This window comes from Mastigoproctus giganteus, chromosome 9, assembly GCF_048544385.1.
Source record: "Mastigoproctus giganteus isolate SK-2022 chromosome 9, ASM4854438v1, whole genome shotgun sequence".
In the NCBI taxonomy this organism is placed as follows: Eukaryota; Metazoa; Arthropoda; class Arachnida; order Uropygi; family Thelyphonidae; genus Mastigoproctus; species Mastigoproctus giganteus.
In genome coordinates, this window is record NC_143583.1 from 184,553,183 (window position 1) to 184,571,063 (window position 17,881).

General features: G+C 36.0%; 1 protein-coding gene across 1 annotated transcript in view; it reads right to left on the bottom strand.

Moving 5' to 3' along the window:
* Ddx1 (ATP-dependent RNA helicase Ddx1) overlaps nucleotides 1–17,881 on the bottom strand; it is a 339,750-nt gene that overhangs the window by 216,132 nt on the left and 105,737 nt on the right. Inside the window, exons 9-10 of the mRNA XM_090381389.1 lie at nucleotides 17,657–17,729; nucleotides 9,704–9,780 (exon numbers count right to left, since the gene is read on the bottom strand). Coding sequence (XP_090237515.1) covers nucleotides 9,704–9,780; nucleotides 17,657–17,729 — 150 coding nt within the window. The remainder of the gene's footprint in view (nucleotides 1–9,703; nucleotides 9,781–17,656; nucleotides 17,730–17,881) is intronic.

Below are 17,881 nucleotides of genomic sequence, written 5' to 3' on the forward strand. Positions count from 1 at the left end.
TGAAGCTGCTGGGCTTTTCCAGTGATTAAAGCAGGAAGCTTCTCTTGGCAGACATGTTTATGCTGCTAGGAGAACAGTGATCTGTTTGGCCTTTTTTTTTCCGCCACTACACATCTCGACTTTAAATGCAAATGTTTTATCCGGTAGCAATTAAAAAAAAAAAAAAAAAAAAAAAGAGTCCAGTTTCAAGAGCATTGAAGATGTAATTGTGGTCGTATGTCGGAAAAACATTTTTTAAACGATTTTCCTTCCATTCCTTTGTAGCGTTAATGTCCACAGCTGCACTTTTTTGAAGGACAAGTCTTAAATTTCTGGAACCATCCATCTGAACTTTTAAATTCTTCAATATCCATTCGATGTGCAAACGATTCAGCCTTAGCTTTTAAAAGATTATCAACAATGGAAATGTTTTCGCACGCAGCAACATTAGCCATTCCAAAAGTACCTTTTCAAGATCTGGATACTTCGCCTTCCATGCTTGAAACCTACACCGTGCAGCAGATTCTCTAAACTTTCAATCTTTTTCCAACCTTTCAGAATAGTGAACAAAGTACTCTTAGGAATGCCAAACTGTTTGGCAATGTCAGTCTTAGAATGCACACCATTATCTATAGCTTGCAAAATCCTAATTTTATCTGCGATTGGCAAAGCTATTCACTTTCTCAGAGCCATACCAATAAACATTACACTCTAACTAATGAAATTAACTTCTAGCAGATGTTCATTTCATTACCGCTGTGCGAGAAAAGAGCATGGGAAATCTTAACAAATAATTTCTCAGTCAGACTGCAATAACTTCAATATATTTGAAGGGTTCTGTCATTTTTAAATGCGAATATTGTAATAAAAAAGTAAAAATTCAGATTAAGAGGTAAAAATTTATGATCGTTATAGAGAAATACTTTTATTTTCAAGGGTCGTTATACTGAATGTAAAACAGCATTAGGTTAATGTACATATTGTATGGGAATTGGCTGGGACCAACCACATAGGATGTTATAATGTGTGGGATGTTAAAAAGAGGGCCTCTATAAAGAGCTTCGACTAAATATTTTATGTTTTTTAATACCATAATTTCTTTTCCGTGTGGGTATTTTTCTTGTGAGCATGTCATAAATGCTCACAAGAAAAATACCCACACGGAAAAATGCTCATATAATTTTTAGTTTACAAAAAACAAATTATTTCATAATTCAAAACGGAACAAAATGTTGAATTTATATTTTATTTCTACTTCTATACTAAAGCCTTTTATTTTAAGGGCAACTAAAGCCTTTTATATTATTTATAAAAATAAATTATTTTTTCTCTGTCTTACAAAGTGAACAGTCAACACTATTTTGTTTTTTTATCAACAAACAACTAATTCAGACATATTTCAGTGATTGATTTATTTATTTGTCAAGGATTTGAATAGAATTTTCATTACTGTAAGTTAGCCAATCTCTGCAAGTATTTCAGTTTGTCTTCTACCTGCTCATATTACTGCACAAAAGTGGCAACCAAGTCATGCAGTGTATCATATCTTCTCTTTTTCACCTCTAGATGGACCTGCCTGTGCATTAGCCAGTGTAATCTGTGCCAAGCTCTTCAGTCCGTGAAACAAAAACCACACGCTGGGATGACTGCAGTAGAATAGGGAATTAAGTGCATTGTGAAATCCCTCACAGCCATTTGTAGTTTTAGGCGACTGTTCAAGAGCTGCATCATGATGATTCCATATTCTTATTGGAAACTGGAGATCTCTACCTGCTGCATCCTCAATGTATGTGGAAAAGAAGTACACGAGAACCTCATTATAGCTATCTTAGTCTAGAAATGTGGCGGCAAGCTCAAAGACACTCCTCACATCATGGACTGGGACAAAGGTTAATGCAGCAAAAGATTTCAGCTTGAGTTTTATATTTATATCAGTTTCAAATTCAGTCTTCAAGCCAACATTGCTGAGTTTCCCGATGAAACTCTGACACAGATGGAAATAGGACCCTTTGACCTCAGCGTGTGTAAGGCAATCCTCACTGCATTCATGCAAGCCTTCTCAAAATCCACTAAAACCTTTTGAGGCACCAGATTTGGAAACAACAGCTTCATGCTTTCAAACATTTTATTATAAGTATCCAAGTTATTTTTCTGTAACAAAATGTAAATACATGGCAGATATGAGTTACCCACCTTGGCATGCCACGTAAAAAAAAAAAAAAAAAAGCAGCCATTATCAACCCACTGCAGGATGGAAGCCTCCTCAACAATTCATGTTGAGCGAAATGGACCATAATCTGCCACGCTGGTTCAGTGCAAGTTGGCAGAGCAACTGTATTTAGCAGTCAAGGGCTTGAACCCAGGTCTACTCAAGGAGCGTGTGCTACTGCACGCCTAATCCTGACCACTCAGTTACGTATACAGTTTGGAAAAACAGTTTGGAACTTTATCAAAGGCGCCAATCTCCACACATTGTATCTTTGTTCAATTCAACCAAGAGTTCTTTATCACCTAAAGCCAGAATTCTGTCTGGATCATTCACACCTGAATCATGAAGTGTTTTTTTTGTGTGAGCTTTTGTCAGGGAACCATACTCTACATGTGCTACTGCATATGGTAATTGCTGAGCATGTAATTTATAAATTAATCTTACTACACCGTACAATCAAAGCAAAATGTACAATCTTCATATTCTTATTAAGTACTGTAGTACATATACTGAATTACAGTACACTAGTAATAAGTTCATTAAGCAATTATAACAATACATTAAATTTTTACTGTTCTCTAGGTAAAGAATAATTCAAACACTGAAAATTATGCATTATACTGGTTGTTATTCAAAAATCCTACTAGGACTGAACAGAAAGCAATTACTTATGATCCTATTTTTGAAGGAATTTATGGGGGGAGTTTTAAACAGTGCATTTTAAAATTCCATTCTGTATTCTGATTTCAATGTCTAGTATATTAGATATTAAAATCAAATATCAATAGAAATAGGAAATCCTTGGCTATGCTTGCTTTAACCAAGAGGGGGTTGTTGTTGTTATTTTTGGTGCAAGGGCTGTTGTTGTTGTTTTGGTTTTTAGGAGCATTAGCAACTAAGGCCATATTGCTCCGGGATATGCGGTGGTCATTCCCTGACCTTTCCACATCCTCCATATTTGGTGGTGACGGACTCGAACCCCGGTCTAATCAAGAAGCGTGTGTTACGCACTGCTGCTCCTTCCCACCTGGCTACGGAGGCGCCTGTGCAAGGGCTGCTCAGGCCATATTGTGCCTATCAGTGATGTGGAAGATACTCACATAATGACTGTTCAGTCAGAAACAATCATATAAATTTATCCGTTTGAGAAAGGAGAAAAATTCTGTAGGGTTGGCATCGTTACCTATGATATGACAGAGCTTCAAAGATTCTTTAAGATTAGGAAGAAAACTGAAAGAGAGTTGCCGGGCATGTGAGTATAAGGTGCATTCAACAAGAATGTGCTTCATTGTGAGTTGAGAATTGCAGTGTGTACACTGAGGAGGAGATCATTGCCTGTGAGGAGAAATAGGCGGGTAATGTGACTGTGACCAATTCTTGCTCTGGCTAGGATTACTTCTTCCTTTCTGTTTTCCCGGAATCTAGAGGCCCGTAACTGTGGATCTGGTTTTATTTGAAAGAGCTTATTATCTGTTTTAGTTTGCCATATAAGTGTCCATTTTTCCTTACATATTCTTTGTATATTAGATTTGTAGTCAGCATATGGAATGAGAGAACATGATGAATCTGAATTAGAAGGATGTTTGGCAGCATAGTCTGCACATTCATTTCCAGATATCCCAGTGTGACCTGGGATCCAGCAAAAGATAACTGCTAGCTGGCGTTCCTGAGTATGTATCAACATATATCTTATAGTTTTTATTAAAGGATTCTTTGGTGAGGAGGTGTTTTGTAAGACTATAAGTGTACTCTGTGAGTCCATATATATTATACTCTTTTTGATGGACAGATGGAGAATATTTTCTAGAGCAAGCTTGATGGCGAATAACTCAGCTGTATAACTGCTGCAATCGGTGGGAAGTGATACAGAGATGGTGTTAAAAGGGAAAACTGCTGCGGCACCTACTCCACTATCAGACTTTTATCCGTCGGTATATATTTTTGTAAAAAGAGGATAATTCTCTGTGTGAGAAGTATAGAGTTGTTGTATATTGATATTTGCAAGGGAATGTCTTCCCCAGTTTAGGTAGTAATTGTCGCAGAATAGTTTAATATAGGCCCATGGGGTGACTGAACAGGTTGGACCTTGGAGGACTTTTTCGAGATGTACATTCCAAGTTTCTAATAGTGCCTGTAATCTGATACCAGTAGGCTGAACTGCACTGGGTTTATTTCTACAGAAAATTTTAAACTGTGGATCACTAAGTATAGGCCAAATTGGATGGGTAGGCATGCTTCGAATTTTAGCTGCATAATTCAGAAGTAACACCTTTCTTCTGAGACAGAGTGGAACTTCATGGGCTTCAATATAAAGGCTTTGTACTGGCAATGTCCTATATGCTCCTGTAGCAATCCTGAGGGCAGAATGTTGAATAGGTGCAAGGCGTGTAAGCACGCTTTCCCTGGCAGAGTCATAGACTGGGGCACCATAATCAAGACGAAACCTAATTAGAGTTCTATACAATTGAAGCAGGGTATAGCAATCTGCACCCCATGTTGTCGAAGAAAGAACTCTGAGTATATTCATTTTTTTCTGGCAAGTAGTCTGCAGATATTTGACATGTTCTAAGAAATTAAGCTTACTATCAAAAATCAGGCCGAGGAGGCGAATACTTTTCATGACTGATATAGGATGATTTGTTAAGTGAAGCTCTGGTTCAGGATGCATCTTTTGTTTGTTACAAAAATGAATACTAGATTTCTGATGAGAATGTCGGTAGCCATTCTGTGTCATCCATAGTTCAATATTGTTAAGTGAGATTTGTAGTTGCCTTTCGATGAAGTTCATATTCTGTGAACTGCAGGAAACAGTCAGGTCATCGGCATAGAGATATGTGTTTACAGTGTTGGGTATGCATTTGGTTATGTTATTTATTCTTATTGAGAATACGGTAGAACTCAGAACAGAGCCTTGTGGGACTCCTTCCTCTTGCATATAGATTTGCGAGAGGACTTGCCAATAGCGGACTTGAAAAGTTCTATGCTGAAGGAAGTTTTGTATGAAATACGGTAAGTGGCCTCTGAGTTCAAGGGAATGACGATCTTTCAAGATGCCAAAATGCCAAGTGGTGTCAAAGGCCTTCTCTATGTCAAGACATACCATAACGAGATGTTCATTTCGAATAACCGCATTCCTGATGTTCGTTTCAGCTTTTCCATGAGATCCAGGGACGATCGATTTTTCCTGAAACCAAATTGGCTATCAGAGATTAGATATTTGGATTCAAGATACCAGGTCAGTCAGCAGTGCATCATTTTTTCCAGGGTTTTACTCAAGCAGTTGGTAAGAGAAATAGGTCTATAGTTGTGAGGGACAAAGTGATCTTTCCCTGGTTTGGGAATTGCCAGTACAGACCAGCATGTGGGGAATGAATGTTCATTGAAAATTCAATTGTAGAAAGTCAGCAGCAAGGATAATGCTTTGTTATCTAAGTGTTTAAGCATTATATAATACATTCCGTCTGGACCAGCAGCACTATTCTTTGAGATATATATAGCTTCTTGAAGTTCAATCATAGTAAGAGGCCGATTGTATGATAGACACGATTTGGTTTTGAAGTTCAATCGAGATTTTTCAGCTGAAGCTTTAATCTTCTGAAATGGCTGGTCGTATGCAGACAACTGTGAGAATACAGAGCCTAAAGCTTTTGCAATTTCTGCAGGAGTACACAGCTCCTGTCCATTCCAGTTGAAAATTGGGGAGGAAATTTGCCATTTAATTGTTTTATTTTTCTCCATATTATTCTAGAATCTGTATTTTTATTAACTGAATTTGCAAATCGGACCCAGGAGTCTCTTTTTGCTTTTTTCCTGATATGGTGAGCCTTGGCTCTGAGTTTTTTTGTAATTTATAAGATTATTGGTAGTAGGATGTTTGCGGAATATATTCCAAGCTCGGGTTTTTCCTTTTTTGGCACTCTTACAGTCCTCATTCCACCAATAATTTATGGATCTAAGGGAGCTTGACTATGATTGTGGGATGGCAATAGACGCAGCTGCTAGGATTTGTTTAGTGATATGGTTGGTGACTATGTCAATTGGATAAGATTCAAAGATCTAATTATCAAAGGGTACATAAGTATATTTTGCCCAATCAGCCTTGGAAAATTTCCATTTCGTGCAGTTTTCACTGCACACTCTGTGTGAAGTTTGAATTTTGCAGATTAGTGGATAGTGGTCACTATTGAGTGGATCATCCAGAGCTGTCCACTCAATACAAGGAGAGAGGATTGGAGAGCAGATAGACAGATCTATTGAGGACACAGTTCCTGTTGGGAGATGGATGTAAGTTGGTGAACCAGTAATTAGGATGGTTAAATTCTGCCTGTCAATGAGCATTTCAATAAGTTGTCCCCTTCCATCTGCATTGGGAGAGCCCCCACAATGGATGGTGTCCACTGAACTTTCCCAATAAACAGAAAGGGGTTGGCAACTGCAGAATTAAATCTTCAAGTTCGTGAATAGTGCAAGGCTGACTGGGCAGCAGATAGATAGAAACAAGTGTTATAGTGACTCCAATTGCTATTCGCGTAGCAACAGCTTCAATAGAGGTTTGCAAAGGAATACGTCTGCAAGGGACTTGTGAATCTATGAGAATAGCAACCCCACAATGAGCTTTATTTGTAACCAGTCTATCTTTTCTGAAAAGAGTATAAAGAGTATAATTTGTGATCGAGAGAGAGAGATACTTTAGGAGTTAAATATGTCTCCTGTAAACAGATGCCAACTGGATTATGACGTTTAATTATTTCCTGGATGTCATCAATATTGCTACGCAAGCCTCTGCAATTTCATTGGACTACGTTGTTCATTGTTTAGATTTAGATGAAGGAGCTGAGTCTGTGTTTTTTTAAAGTCTGTTTGATGCAGTCACTTTTAATTTTATCCCTTTTTGAGAAAATTGGTCTCATGTCTATTTCATCCTCTGGATGGATCTCTAGAATGGTTTCTGTTTCATCTTGACTGGGGATTTCATTGGTATCCATAAGGATGAAGTCATCTGGCTGTTTGCTAATGGGATCTGGCTTTCTGTTTGAATGGGTCTTACAGGGGCTGCACATGGGCAGCAGGTGGTATGTTGACAGGCGTGTTGTTAGCCCTGCTTGGAATATGTTGCTTTGATGATTGTGGTACAGAAGAGAGCAAGGATCGAGCCCATTCAGAAATGGAGATGTTTGGTGGAATTGATGTATTAGTTTGGATTGATACTAAATGAAAATTTTTAGAGGCTTCGGCATATGTACGTCTAGGCATCTGTAGTTGCAATTGCTTTCATGTTTCTGGGAACGATACTTTCTTTTCTATTTTGTATTTCTTTCTCATACTTCCACACTGTTCAGTTTTTGGAGAAGGCTGGATGGTTGTCTTTACAGTTGGGACAAAGTGAAGATCGGGCATTACAGTCAGCTTGGATATGCTCTTTCGATCCACAGTTTGGACATACTGAGTCACCTTGACAGACTGTTTGTGAGTGTCCAAATTTCTGACCTTATAACATCTTATTGGGTTTGGAATATATGGGCGAATGCAACAATGCAAATACCCTGCTTTCACTGATGAAGGTAGGTTGGGTGAGCTGAATGTTAGTATGATGCTTCGAGTCAGAATTACCTCGCCATCTTTTTTCATCATGATTCTTTTGGCCTGTGTGACTTTCTGATCCTGCAGTTCCTGAACAATTTCTTTCTCTGAGACATTCATTAGGTTCCATGCTGAAATTATGCCTTTGGATGTATTTAGTGTGGCATGTGGGGACACCTTGACTAGAATTCCACCAAATGAATTGAGTCTCAGTAGAGACTCAGTGTTTAGAGCTGGTGGTCTCTACAAGCAGATCGCCAGATTTCAGTAGTCTCACCATTTTCGGGGAACCAGCTACGTTCTCAAGACATTTTTGAATGAGAAATGGCGATAGATTGCCTAAGGGCTGGTTTGTCAGTGAATGAAGAATCAGAAAACTTGGGTGTTCAATTCGAGGAGCATCTGTCTTCAGTCTCTTTGGATTGGTAGAGTCAATATCAGGTTGATGCAAATCCGTATTATTTGGATTTGCAGTCTTAATCATAGGGAAATTGTCATATTCCATGTTTTGCTCCTTTTGGCCCTGGGGGTTTGCTTTACCTCCCAGGTTTCTGGCCCCACCATAGGGAGGCAGGAGCAGTGCCACTAGGTGACCAAGCAGCTGAGTTTTTTGGTTAGTACTGTTAGAAATAGAAACAGAAAGGTGGCCTTCCTTTCTGGGCCTTTGCCTACTTCTTCTAGTGCGAAAGTGCTGCAGTAATTTATAAATAAAGAAAACAGTAGTTGGAACGAAATATAATTTGTTCAAAGGCTCTTTGGATATAACGCTTTTTGGAACGCACAAAAAATCACTTGGTCACAGAACGCTTGGCACCCGGGGCCAACCAAGAGAGGGAGTTATTACAAGATGGGTGCATTAAGAAATGAGTGGTGGGGGTTATCCTTCAATTCCAAGGTTAAAGCCCTGCCTTAATCTATGCTATAGATATGGTACATGTTTAGAGGAAAATAATTATAATAATTTTTTTAAAATAGGGTTAGGTTAAGTTAGTTGGTTTTTAGATGCACTATTATGTATTATTTGTCCAAGTGTATGCTTATGGGCCAATATGCATATCGTGCAGGGCTGAAAAAGCCAGAATAATTCATAGGAAAACACTACTCTCTGCAACTGAGACTGGCTAACCACAGTTCTGACTGAAGAGGTTTTTAGAAATTCCCTGCCTATGATAAGATCCCACCTCAGATCTCTCTCTCTCTCTCTCTCTCTCTCTCTCTCTCTCTCTCTCTCTCTCTCTCTCTCTCTCTCTCTCTCTCTCTCTCTCTCTCTCTCTCTCTCTCTCTCTAAACAAGTGACAAAACCACTATATAGTCAGATAAAAATAATTTAAATAATGTGTTTGGATTCCCTTCCCCCCATCCTATATGAAAGAGCAAACACCATGAATAGTTTGGATGCCTGGCTTCCAATGGGATCTGAGATCACCGCACAATTTGAACATTCCTATTTATATATTAGATTGTTACCTAACATAAAACTGGTTTTCGCAAATCAGTAACAACGACAATCAATGCAGGCAGAGGTGGTATTTATATATGGTTAAACATTACACAGAGTAAAATAAATAAAAGTTCAGTATAATAACAAATAATCTTGAAAATCATTCAATAAAAATAAATCAGTCTGTGGTTATGAATCAGCACTATAATAAATAATCATTTATTCATATGAAAAATACATTAAGAAACTGCATCTCTTAACAGCAAATGCAGCCAATAAATGATTAACATGTATTTTCTGAAAGAAGAGAAGGAAAAAAAATCCCCATTTATTCCAGTCCTCTTTCAAATAAATTCTGGAAGGCTAATCCAATCATCAACATATATAGAAAATCAATATGTTAACATTATATGTAAGTACAAAACAGCCTTTTGTGAAAATTATAATCTGTTTGAAATAGTCACAAATAAAAAAAAAAACAGCTTGAGACTTACTTTAAGAACAACAGCAGCAAAGAAAGCACTATTTCTCAAATTTTGTGGAATAGTAAAGGCATCACCAAAATCAACACCTAAGGAAAAAAATCATAAACAGGATATGTCAAAATTATTGTATTATCCTGAAATTAACAAGACTCTGACACAAAATTAAAAATCTTTTTTAAGTAATAATTTGTATTTATATGAAAAAACAATTAGTATCCTCATGTCACACTTCAAGGGCTGATAGTTCTGTTGTGCGTGGAAGATTTTGTAGTTACACTAAAAAAACAATTGATTTTCTAAACGCTACTTTTCTTTAAACACCGTTCAGAAAAAAAAAAAAAGGAAAAAAAAAATAGATCAATTTATGAGTGATTAATTATTAAACCAGTGGTGGTGGCATCAAACCTCAGAGCAGATGCAGCATTAAAAGGCTGAATGCACAACATGCACATTAGTTACTGGTTCAACAGGAATGCTTGTAAATTTCCAATCTCCTTAGACATAGACACAGTTGTGAGATGCAGTGCCGTCATTCTTGCCACTATTTTCATTTAGTGGTTGAGATGCAGCTCACAGGTGTTACTTCAAACTATCTATGGGTGTGTGTATACAGAAGGTTATGGCAAAAGAACTGAATACTTTAAAAAAATTTAATAAGTAAATTAAATGATATACAAAAACCAAATTTACAATTCTTTAAAATGTATGAAATCCTTGAAACCATCATGAGTGCTTTGAATGTAAATTGTTAAAATGGAAAGCCACTGACACAGAGACCTCAAAGTATCAGATGAGTTCACATATTGTATAGGCAGAGTTGCCCACAAAACTCAAATTGAAAACTTATAAAAAGCAACTTCTTTAGTTACCTTTTGAAGAAAAGTAACTCAGTAGTGAATCAAGACTGTTATTTTGGGGACGGATGGCATGATATGAATTATGGCGATATATTTCTTGGGAGTGTATAACAGAGATGTATGCTACTGGCAGTATTATTAGTAGTGGCAAATGATGCAAGAAAGCAAGCTTATAAAGCAAGCCAATAAACAAAAAAAAAAAAAAATATATATATATATATATATATATATATACACACACACATACACATTTTACCTATCTATACCCTCTAAGAATTTGTTTAGTTCATCTTTGAATTTATTCAAACCATCCACTTCCACAACAACAGACAGAAGTCTGTACCCATTCAAGCAGATCTACAGTCTTCCTAAAGTGAGGTCTCCAGACTTGTACACAGTACTCAAGATGTGGCCTAACCACTGCCTAAACAATGCAACTTGACCATTACGTGAAACAAAAATAAATTAAAACAGACTAACCATTGAACTCCATCTCATCAGAAGGCCACAATGCTAACAATGGTCATTGAGTAACTGCATTTCAAATGTTAAACAAATTAATGCTCAACCTGACTAGGGTTGAGCTGCCAACTTTTGACTTCCTTGAAACTGGAGTTATATATTTCTAGGCAGGAGGAAAACAGAAGATTTTTCAGAAAAAAAAAACATACAAAAAAAGAACAACAATGACAAAAAAGAAAAAAAAAAAAACATTCTGCAAAGAGCAAGAGTTCCCAAAAAAAACAGAAGTTTCAGAAAAAGCAACAGGTTTTATTAAAGTCCATATTGCACTACAATTTAAAATTTCACTGACAAATACATATTTTATATTATCAGGATTATTTACCAGTACAACATGCTTTCAAATATTAACTTTTAAATATTAAATGACTTAAATATTAGATATCAACTGCTTATGACTGCTTCAAAAAAGATATAGTCATGTATCTTTCTTTTATCTTCATACAGCTTTAGAAGTGTTGCCTGAGAGTTGTTTATACCAATGGCAAATTTGGCTATCAAGAGCATATCACAACCATTCAAATTTGGCTATTCGGCAAAACTGTTCCAGAAAGAGAACATCTGAATTCAGTTACCCCCCCCCCCTTTCATCTAGTTGAATATTTTCTGACAATCAGCATTGCTATGAAGAATTATTAATATGCTAAGAATGACCTGGGATATTTGTTATATTTTATGGTTCCTTATGCACTTGTCAAGTTCCTTGACTAAGGACCATTGTAGATCATAACAGTGTCAGACCCTCACATTAAAATTGACAGAAAAATTTCTGATCTGCAAAATATATATTCCTTTACTGTCAACGATCTTGAGAAATACTGGAAACTTTTTTTTTTATTCTGAAAATCAAGCCATTTTAATTTGGTTCAAAAAAAACAAAAAAAAAAAAAAAAAAAAAACAAACAAACTTGTTTTCTGAATACTGTTACTGGACAAATTTCTTTTCCAAATACAATTATATTTAACTAACTCAAACAGCAAGAAAAAGTTTGGCAGCAAACTTTTTTCCTAACAAAACTGACAGAACGTAAACAGCAAGTTTCCCTACACAGCAACTTGCTGGTTATGAGAATTGTTTGGTGTCAGCAGACTTAACTGTCATAAGGAAACAAGCTTTGGTTATATGAATTCATGACACAAAGTCAACTGTTTATTCTCAATATGCCCAAGGCTATAAAAGTTTAAATATTCATTGTGACTGTATACATATAAACTAATTATTATTAAGGGCAGGAAGATATTCTGTCCCCACAATTTAAAATGGGCCATTTTTTTTGTATCAGCATAGGAGTTGGAACCTACAATCTCCTTCTACACTAATTACTGGACCATGGCCAGAGCTGCCAAACTAAATCCACAATTTACCAAATTTATGTATAAGGTTATAAAGCTTTTGCTATGACTGTATTAAATACTTCAAGTTATAACACTTAGTTGGATCATATGAGCATACAGATCACTTTGAAGGTACAATATGTAAACTTTCAATAATGCTGCTTTTTTTTTCTTCCACCCACCCATATGTATTAAAATGTTTTGTGGTAAAATTTTTACCACAAAACATTTTATACATATGGGTGGTGTTTTAATGCAGAATTTAATTTGCAGAAAAGGGTGGGTGGTGTTTTGCCTTTATTTCTAGACTCTTTTAAGCAACACGTTAGGAGTTTAAAATGCATATTTTTTCTTTAAAAAGAAATCTTTAATTATATTAATTATTAATAAAGTTCAAGTTCTTTTATCTTTATTGCTTTCTAAACTGAGAGAGGGTGTAATCCTGTGTCATACCATATATACTACAATGGAAATGAAAACCTAAAGAATAGAGTTTGATTTTTTTTTCTTCCTTTTTTCTTTTTTTATGGATGCTGAACAATGGCAGCAAACTATTCTCTCGGGTGTTTATCACAGCCATATCCTTTAAAAGTTAAGAAAAAAAAAAATTCATATTTTAACAGTTTTGCTATTTTTTGTGAAAATAAAAAGATGGAGAAAAACTGTTTTTGCAAAAAGATGGAGAAAATTCATGGTAACAGAGTTTCTCCATCTGTAATACAGTCATGAGATAAGAGAAGGGGTCAAAATTAAATGTAGATAAGTGTAGTAATTAAATGTGGTTCAGTTAGAGGTATTTCAAATCAAGATCAATTGCAATACCTTCCGGTGGATCATCTGTCAGTCTTGGAGGCAATGGAAGACTTGCAGCGGAATCAGTAACACAGCACGGGCAATAATGAGATTAACAATACTGCTTTTGTTCTTTGATGAAATTCCTGTTATTATGGTCAAGTAAGTATAACAGGGAAACATGAGCTCTCAGTTCTCGCCAAATCATGATAATGGCAAAGATTTAACAGAATAAGAACCATTTAACCATTTGTAAGATTTGTTACACACAGCAAACATGAGGAACCTGTGGCTTATCTTGATCTCCTATGGCACACCCAAAATACAACCTGCATGTGCTTTCTCCACTAAAGCAGTCAAATTTCTCTTTTGTTTTTTATTGTGAGCTTTTCACAGATATAACAGAAGTTATATCTGTGAATGATATAACTAATTATGCGAGCATCACTAGACTCTGAGGAGATTCCCTTGGATTGGAAAAGTGCAAATGTATCTCCCATACATAAGGGTGGCTCTAAAAGTGAAGTTGGAAATTATCGACCTGTCAGTCTGACTTCAGTAGTAGGCAAAATCATGGAGGCAATGATCAAGGGTGGAATTCAGGATCATTTGGATCGAATTGAAATTCTCAAGGATACTCAGCATGGTTTTGTAAAGGGAAAATCATGTTTAACAAATTTGGTTCGCTATTTCGAAAGGGTAATTCATGAGCTGGATTTAGGGAATAATTTTGACATTGTTTATTTTGATTTCAGCAAAGCTTTTGACTCAGTCCCACATGAGCAGTTGCTTTATAAGCTGGACCAGGTTGGAATCACTGGGAAAATCCTTATATGGATAGAAGGATGGCTTCAGGGCAGGAGGCAGAGGGTTGTGATAAATGGCTATTCCTCAGATTGGGTTGATGTAAGAATTGGGTTCCCCAAGGATCAGTATTAGGACCACTGTTGTTTTTAATTTTCATAAACGATATTGATGAAGGGATAGAGGGCATGATGTCTAAATTTGCAGATGATGTTAAAATTGGTAGAGTAGTTAATGATCACTGTGAGTAGTTAATGAAAGACTTCGAATATGTGGGTTGCAGAGTTTGGAAACTAGACACCTTAGAGGAGATTTGATTGAGGTGTTTAAGGCTCTGAGAGGCATCAGTAAAATGAATGAGGACGAAATTTTCAAGATTATAAATGATGCTAGAACTAGGGGACATAAATTCAAGTTACGGGGGGGGGGAATGTTTAGATTGGACTGCAGGAAGTTTTATTTTAGCCAGCGAGTTATAAATTACTGGAATAAGTTGCCTTCATGGGTGGTAGAGGCCGACAGTCTGGGGAAATTTCAAAGGTCATCTGGATAGTACTTTTGGGTAAGGGAAGCGCATAGGATGATAGGTTTAATTTCCTTTTTTTTTTTTTTTTTTTATTATTAATTAGTTATTTATTTATTTATTTATTTTTTGGCTGGTGTAGCATAAGCCATAGGCTTTCTTGCACCATGCAGCCGTTACTAATACTAAGTTATATGTTAGTAAAATAATAAGAGGAGTTTACCTCAATATAGTACGTAGAACACTTCTGTATGATACCCTCCAGAAATTAAAACGGAAAAAACAAAAAAAACCGACAACTTACCGGTACATTAGAGTAAAATATAAATAATTAAATAACCAATTTAACACAATTCAAATCAATATAAAACAATTAAAAATCAAATTAATGCAATTAAAAGAATCTAACGAAAATATTCAAAATGATTTTCCTTCCTGAAGCTGACAACGCTTTGACCGTATGTCGTGATCACAGGAATGAAAATTACCGAATCGGGTTAAACCTGAAACTTAAATAGTGATTATTTGTCTTTGCGCATGCAGGTCCATGCATCGGAGATCAAATATGGCCGCCGAACATTAACAGAATTCTCGTGTAATTTAATTTCTACGGTTTCTGCAATTAATAGTCGCATATAATTACGTTGAACGTTAAGTATTTTGGCCTCGTTAAATAAAAAAAGTATGTTTTTCGTTAATGGCATGAAAGGCTAATTCTGACGCTGCTGAACAAGAAGCACGAACTGAGGCTTCATGCTGATTTACACGAATATTAAGAGAAAATCGCGTTGAACCTTGGTAAGCCGAGTCGCAATCACTGCAAGAAATGTTGTATACCAGATCATTAAATTGTGTTGCGAGCGCGGAAAGAACCGAGCGATTGTTCAGTATAGTGTGTAACTTACGTATTGGCCTAGCTACAATTTTAAATTCGGTATCTTTAAAGAACCTGTTAAGCTGTTTGTGCCACTGTTCAACATATGGGACAGAAATAAAGTATTTTTTGATATTACTATTGTTGATTGGTGTAGTATTTTGTATCCTATCCTTAGCCTGTACCCTAATTCGTTTATTGTGGTAATGGAATAACCCCTGTTTAAGAATCTGCTAGTTAATATTTGTATTTCTGAGTCCAAAGCAGATTTCGTCGTTGAATATTTATAGGCATTTAGAAATTGATTAAAGATAATCGATCTTTTGTAGGTGAGCGAGTGATAGCTATTATAATGTAGAAGCATACCGGTGTTTGTAGGTTTTCGATAGATGCTAAATTGTATTTTATTCGAGTCCCGGGTAAGCGTGAAATTTAGAAAGTTTAATGACTTTGTATCCGTATCCTCCCTTTCCAATGTAAATTTGAGTCTAGAATGAATATTATTAAATGAATGTAAAATGTCTTGGATAGTACTACTATCAGTAATAACTAGAACATCGTCTAAATACCTCCCATAGTATGTGATACAGGGCCGGAAAGGTGTCAAATGTATACGCTCAATCGTTGAGAGATAGATCTCTGACATTAAGCCACTCAGGCTCAAACCCATTGGTAATCCAAAAATTTGTTTGTACACCTTGTCTCGAAAGGTGATGTAGTTGGCCTCAAATAACAGTTTAATTAAGTGAAAAATTTCCTTAATAGGTAGCTTCGTATAATTAATCGGTGTCGAGTTTTTATTTAACATATCCCAAATAATATCTAATGTGTATTCAACGTTTACATTCGTATATAACGAGGTAACATCTAGTGAGAATAAATTGTCATTGTCGCCGAGTCTACAGTCTTTAAGAATATTAAATAATGTATCGTAGTTCTTAATCCCAAATTGTATTACCTGTCTGAAGGGTTTTATAATGTTATATACATGTGTGGCTAAGGATGAAAATGCCGAGTTCCTGTAGGAAACAATAGGTCGAACAGGAAATCCAGTCTTGTGTAATTTTACCTGACCGAAAAGTGCAGGAATATTGTATGTTCTGGACTTCAATTCCTTTAACTGAACCATAGTAATGTAGTCGTTTTTTCGATACGTGGTTAACGCTTTATTGTATTGATTGACCAAATTGGTAAACAGTGCCGGGTCTACTTCACGATGAGTGGAGGTATCTGACACAACTGAATCTAACTTATTAATATAATCATGTTTATCTAGTATTACCACTGTATCTCCTTATCTGTCCTCTGTATAATAATGTCCTTATTTCCCCGAAGTTCTCGTAAAGCTGAACTGTCATGTGTATTCAATTTAGGAAGTCACGTTTCTTTTATGTTATTCACTACTTGGCTAACTTGTTGAATAAATGCATCTTTTTGTGGAACATTACAAAGTCCAAATTCAATATCAATTACGCATTGTTTTTTAGGTAGTTTTCGAGGTGGTAAATTATAATTTAGTCCTTTGGATAAAAGTGAAATCTGGTCCTGCAATAGTGTACACGAGGAAAGATTTGTAACCTGTTACAAATTACAGAGTATTACAAAGATTTGTAACCTGTTACAAATTACAGAGTATTACAAAGATTTGTAACCTGTTATTGAGTATTACAGCTCTGATTCATACTATCTAATGTGTAGAAAGCACATGCCATGCTAAGCAGTGTTATTTTTAATAAAAAAAATTGGATGAGCCCCAAACTGAATAAGTTCATACAAACTTCTGCTATGGAAAACAGCAATCAACAAACATTTCAGCAGCACATGCTAACCTTGGTCACCTTACACTTTAAACTTGTGTATTCTTCTACCATTTATCAGATAAGTTTGTGATTTGGTTTTTAGGAGCATTAGCAACTAAGGCCATATTGCTCCGGGATATGCGGTGGTCATTCCCATGAACTTTCCGCATCCTCCGTATTTGGTGGTGACGGGCTCGAACCCTGGTCTAATCAAGAAGCGTGTGCTACGCACTGCTGCTCCTTCCCACCTGGCTACGGAGGCGCCTATCAGATAAGTCATAACCTCTTTGACATCACTGGTGAGATTACATCATATGATTTTAAAACTAAAGGTGACTAAAAAAACAGATTAAAACTTTGGATTCAGTGTTTGAATCTCTGTAAAAATCACTCATATTTATTCATACAGCAAAATGGGGTTTTCAATTTGAAAAACATAAAAAGCATTCTACTCACCATTCTTTGAAAATTTGATTGTTCCTTTGTCAAGATTCAAAAAACAGCCAATAACATCATGCATTCCAAATGCCTATAATGGATATATCAAAATTTTAGCAATATCTCAATAAACATTTACTGGTCCACTTATGAGACAAACTATAACTAAAGCCTTGTTAGCAAGACTTTCCAAAATATTATTTGATATAATAATTCAAGCACAGTCAATTTCTGACTGCAGGA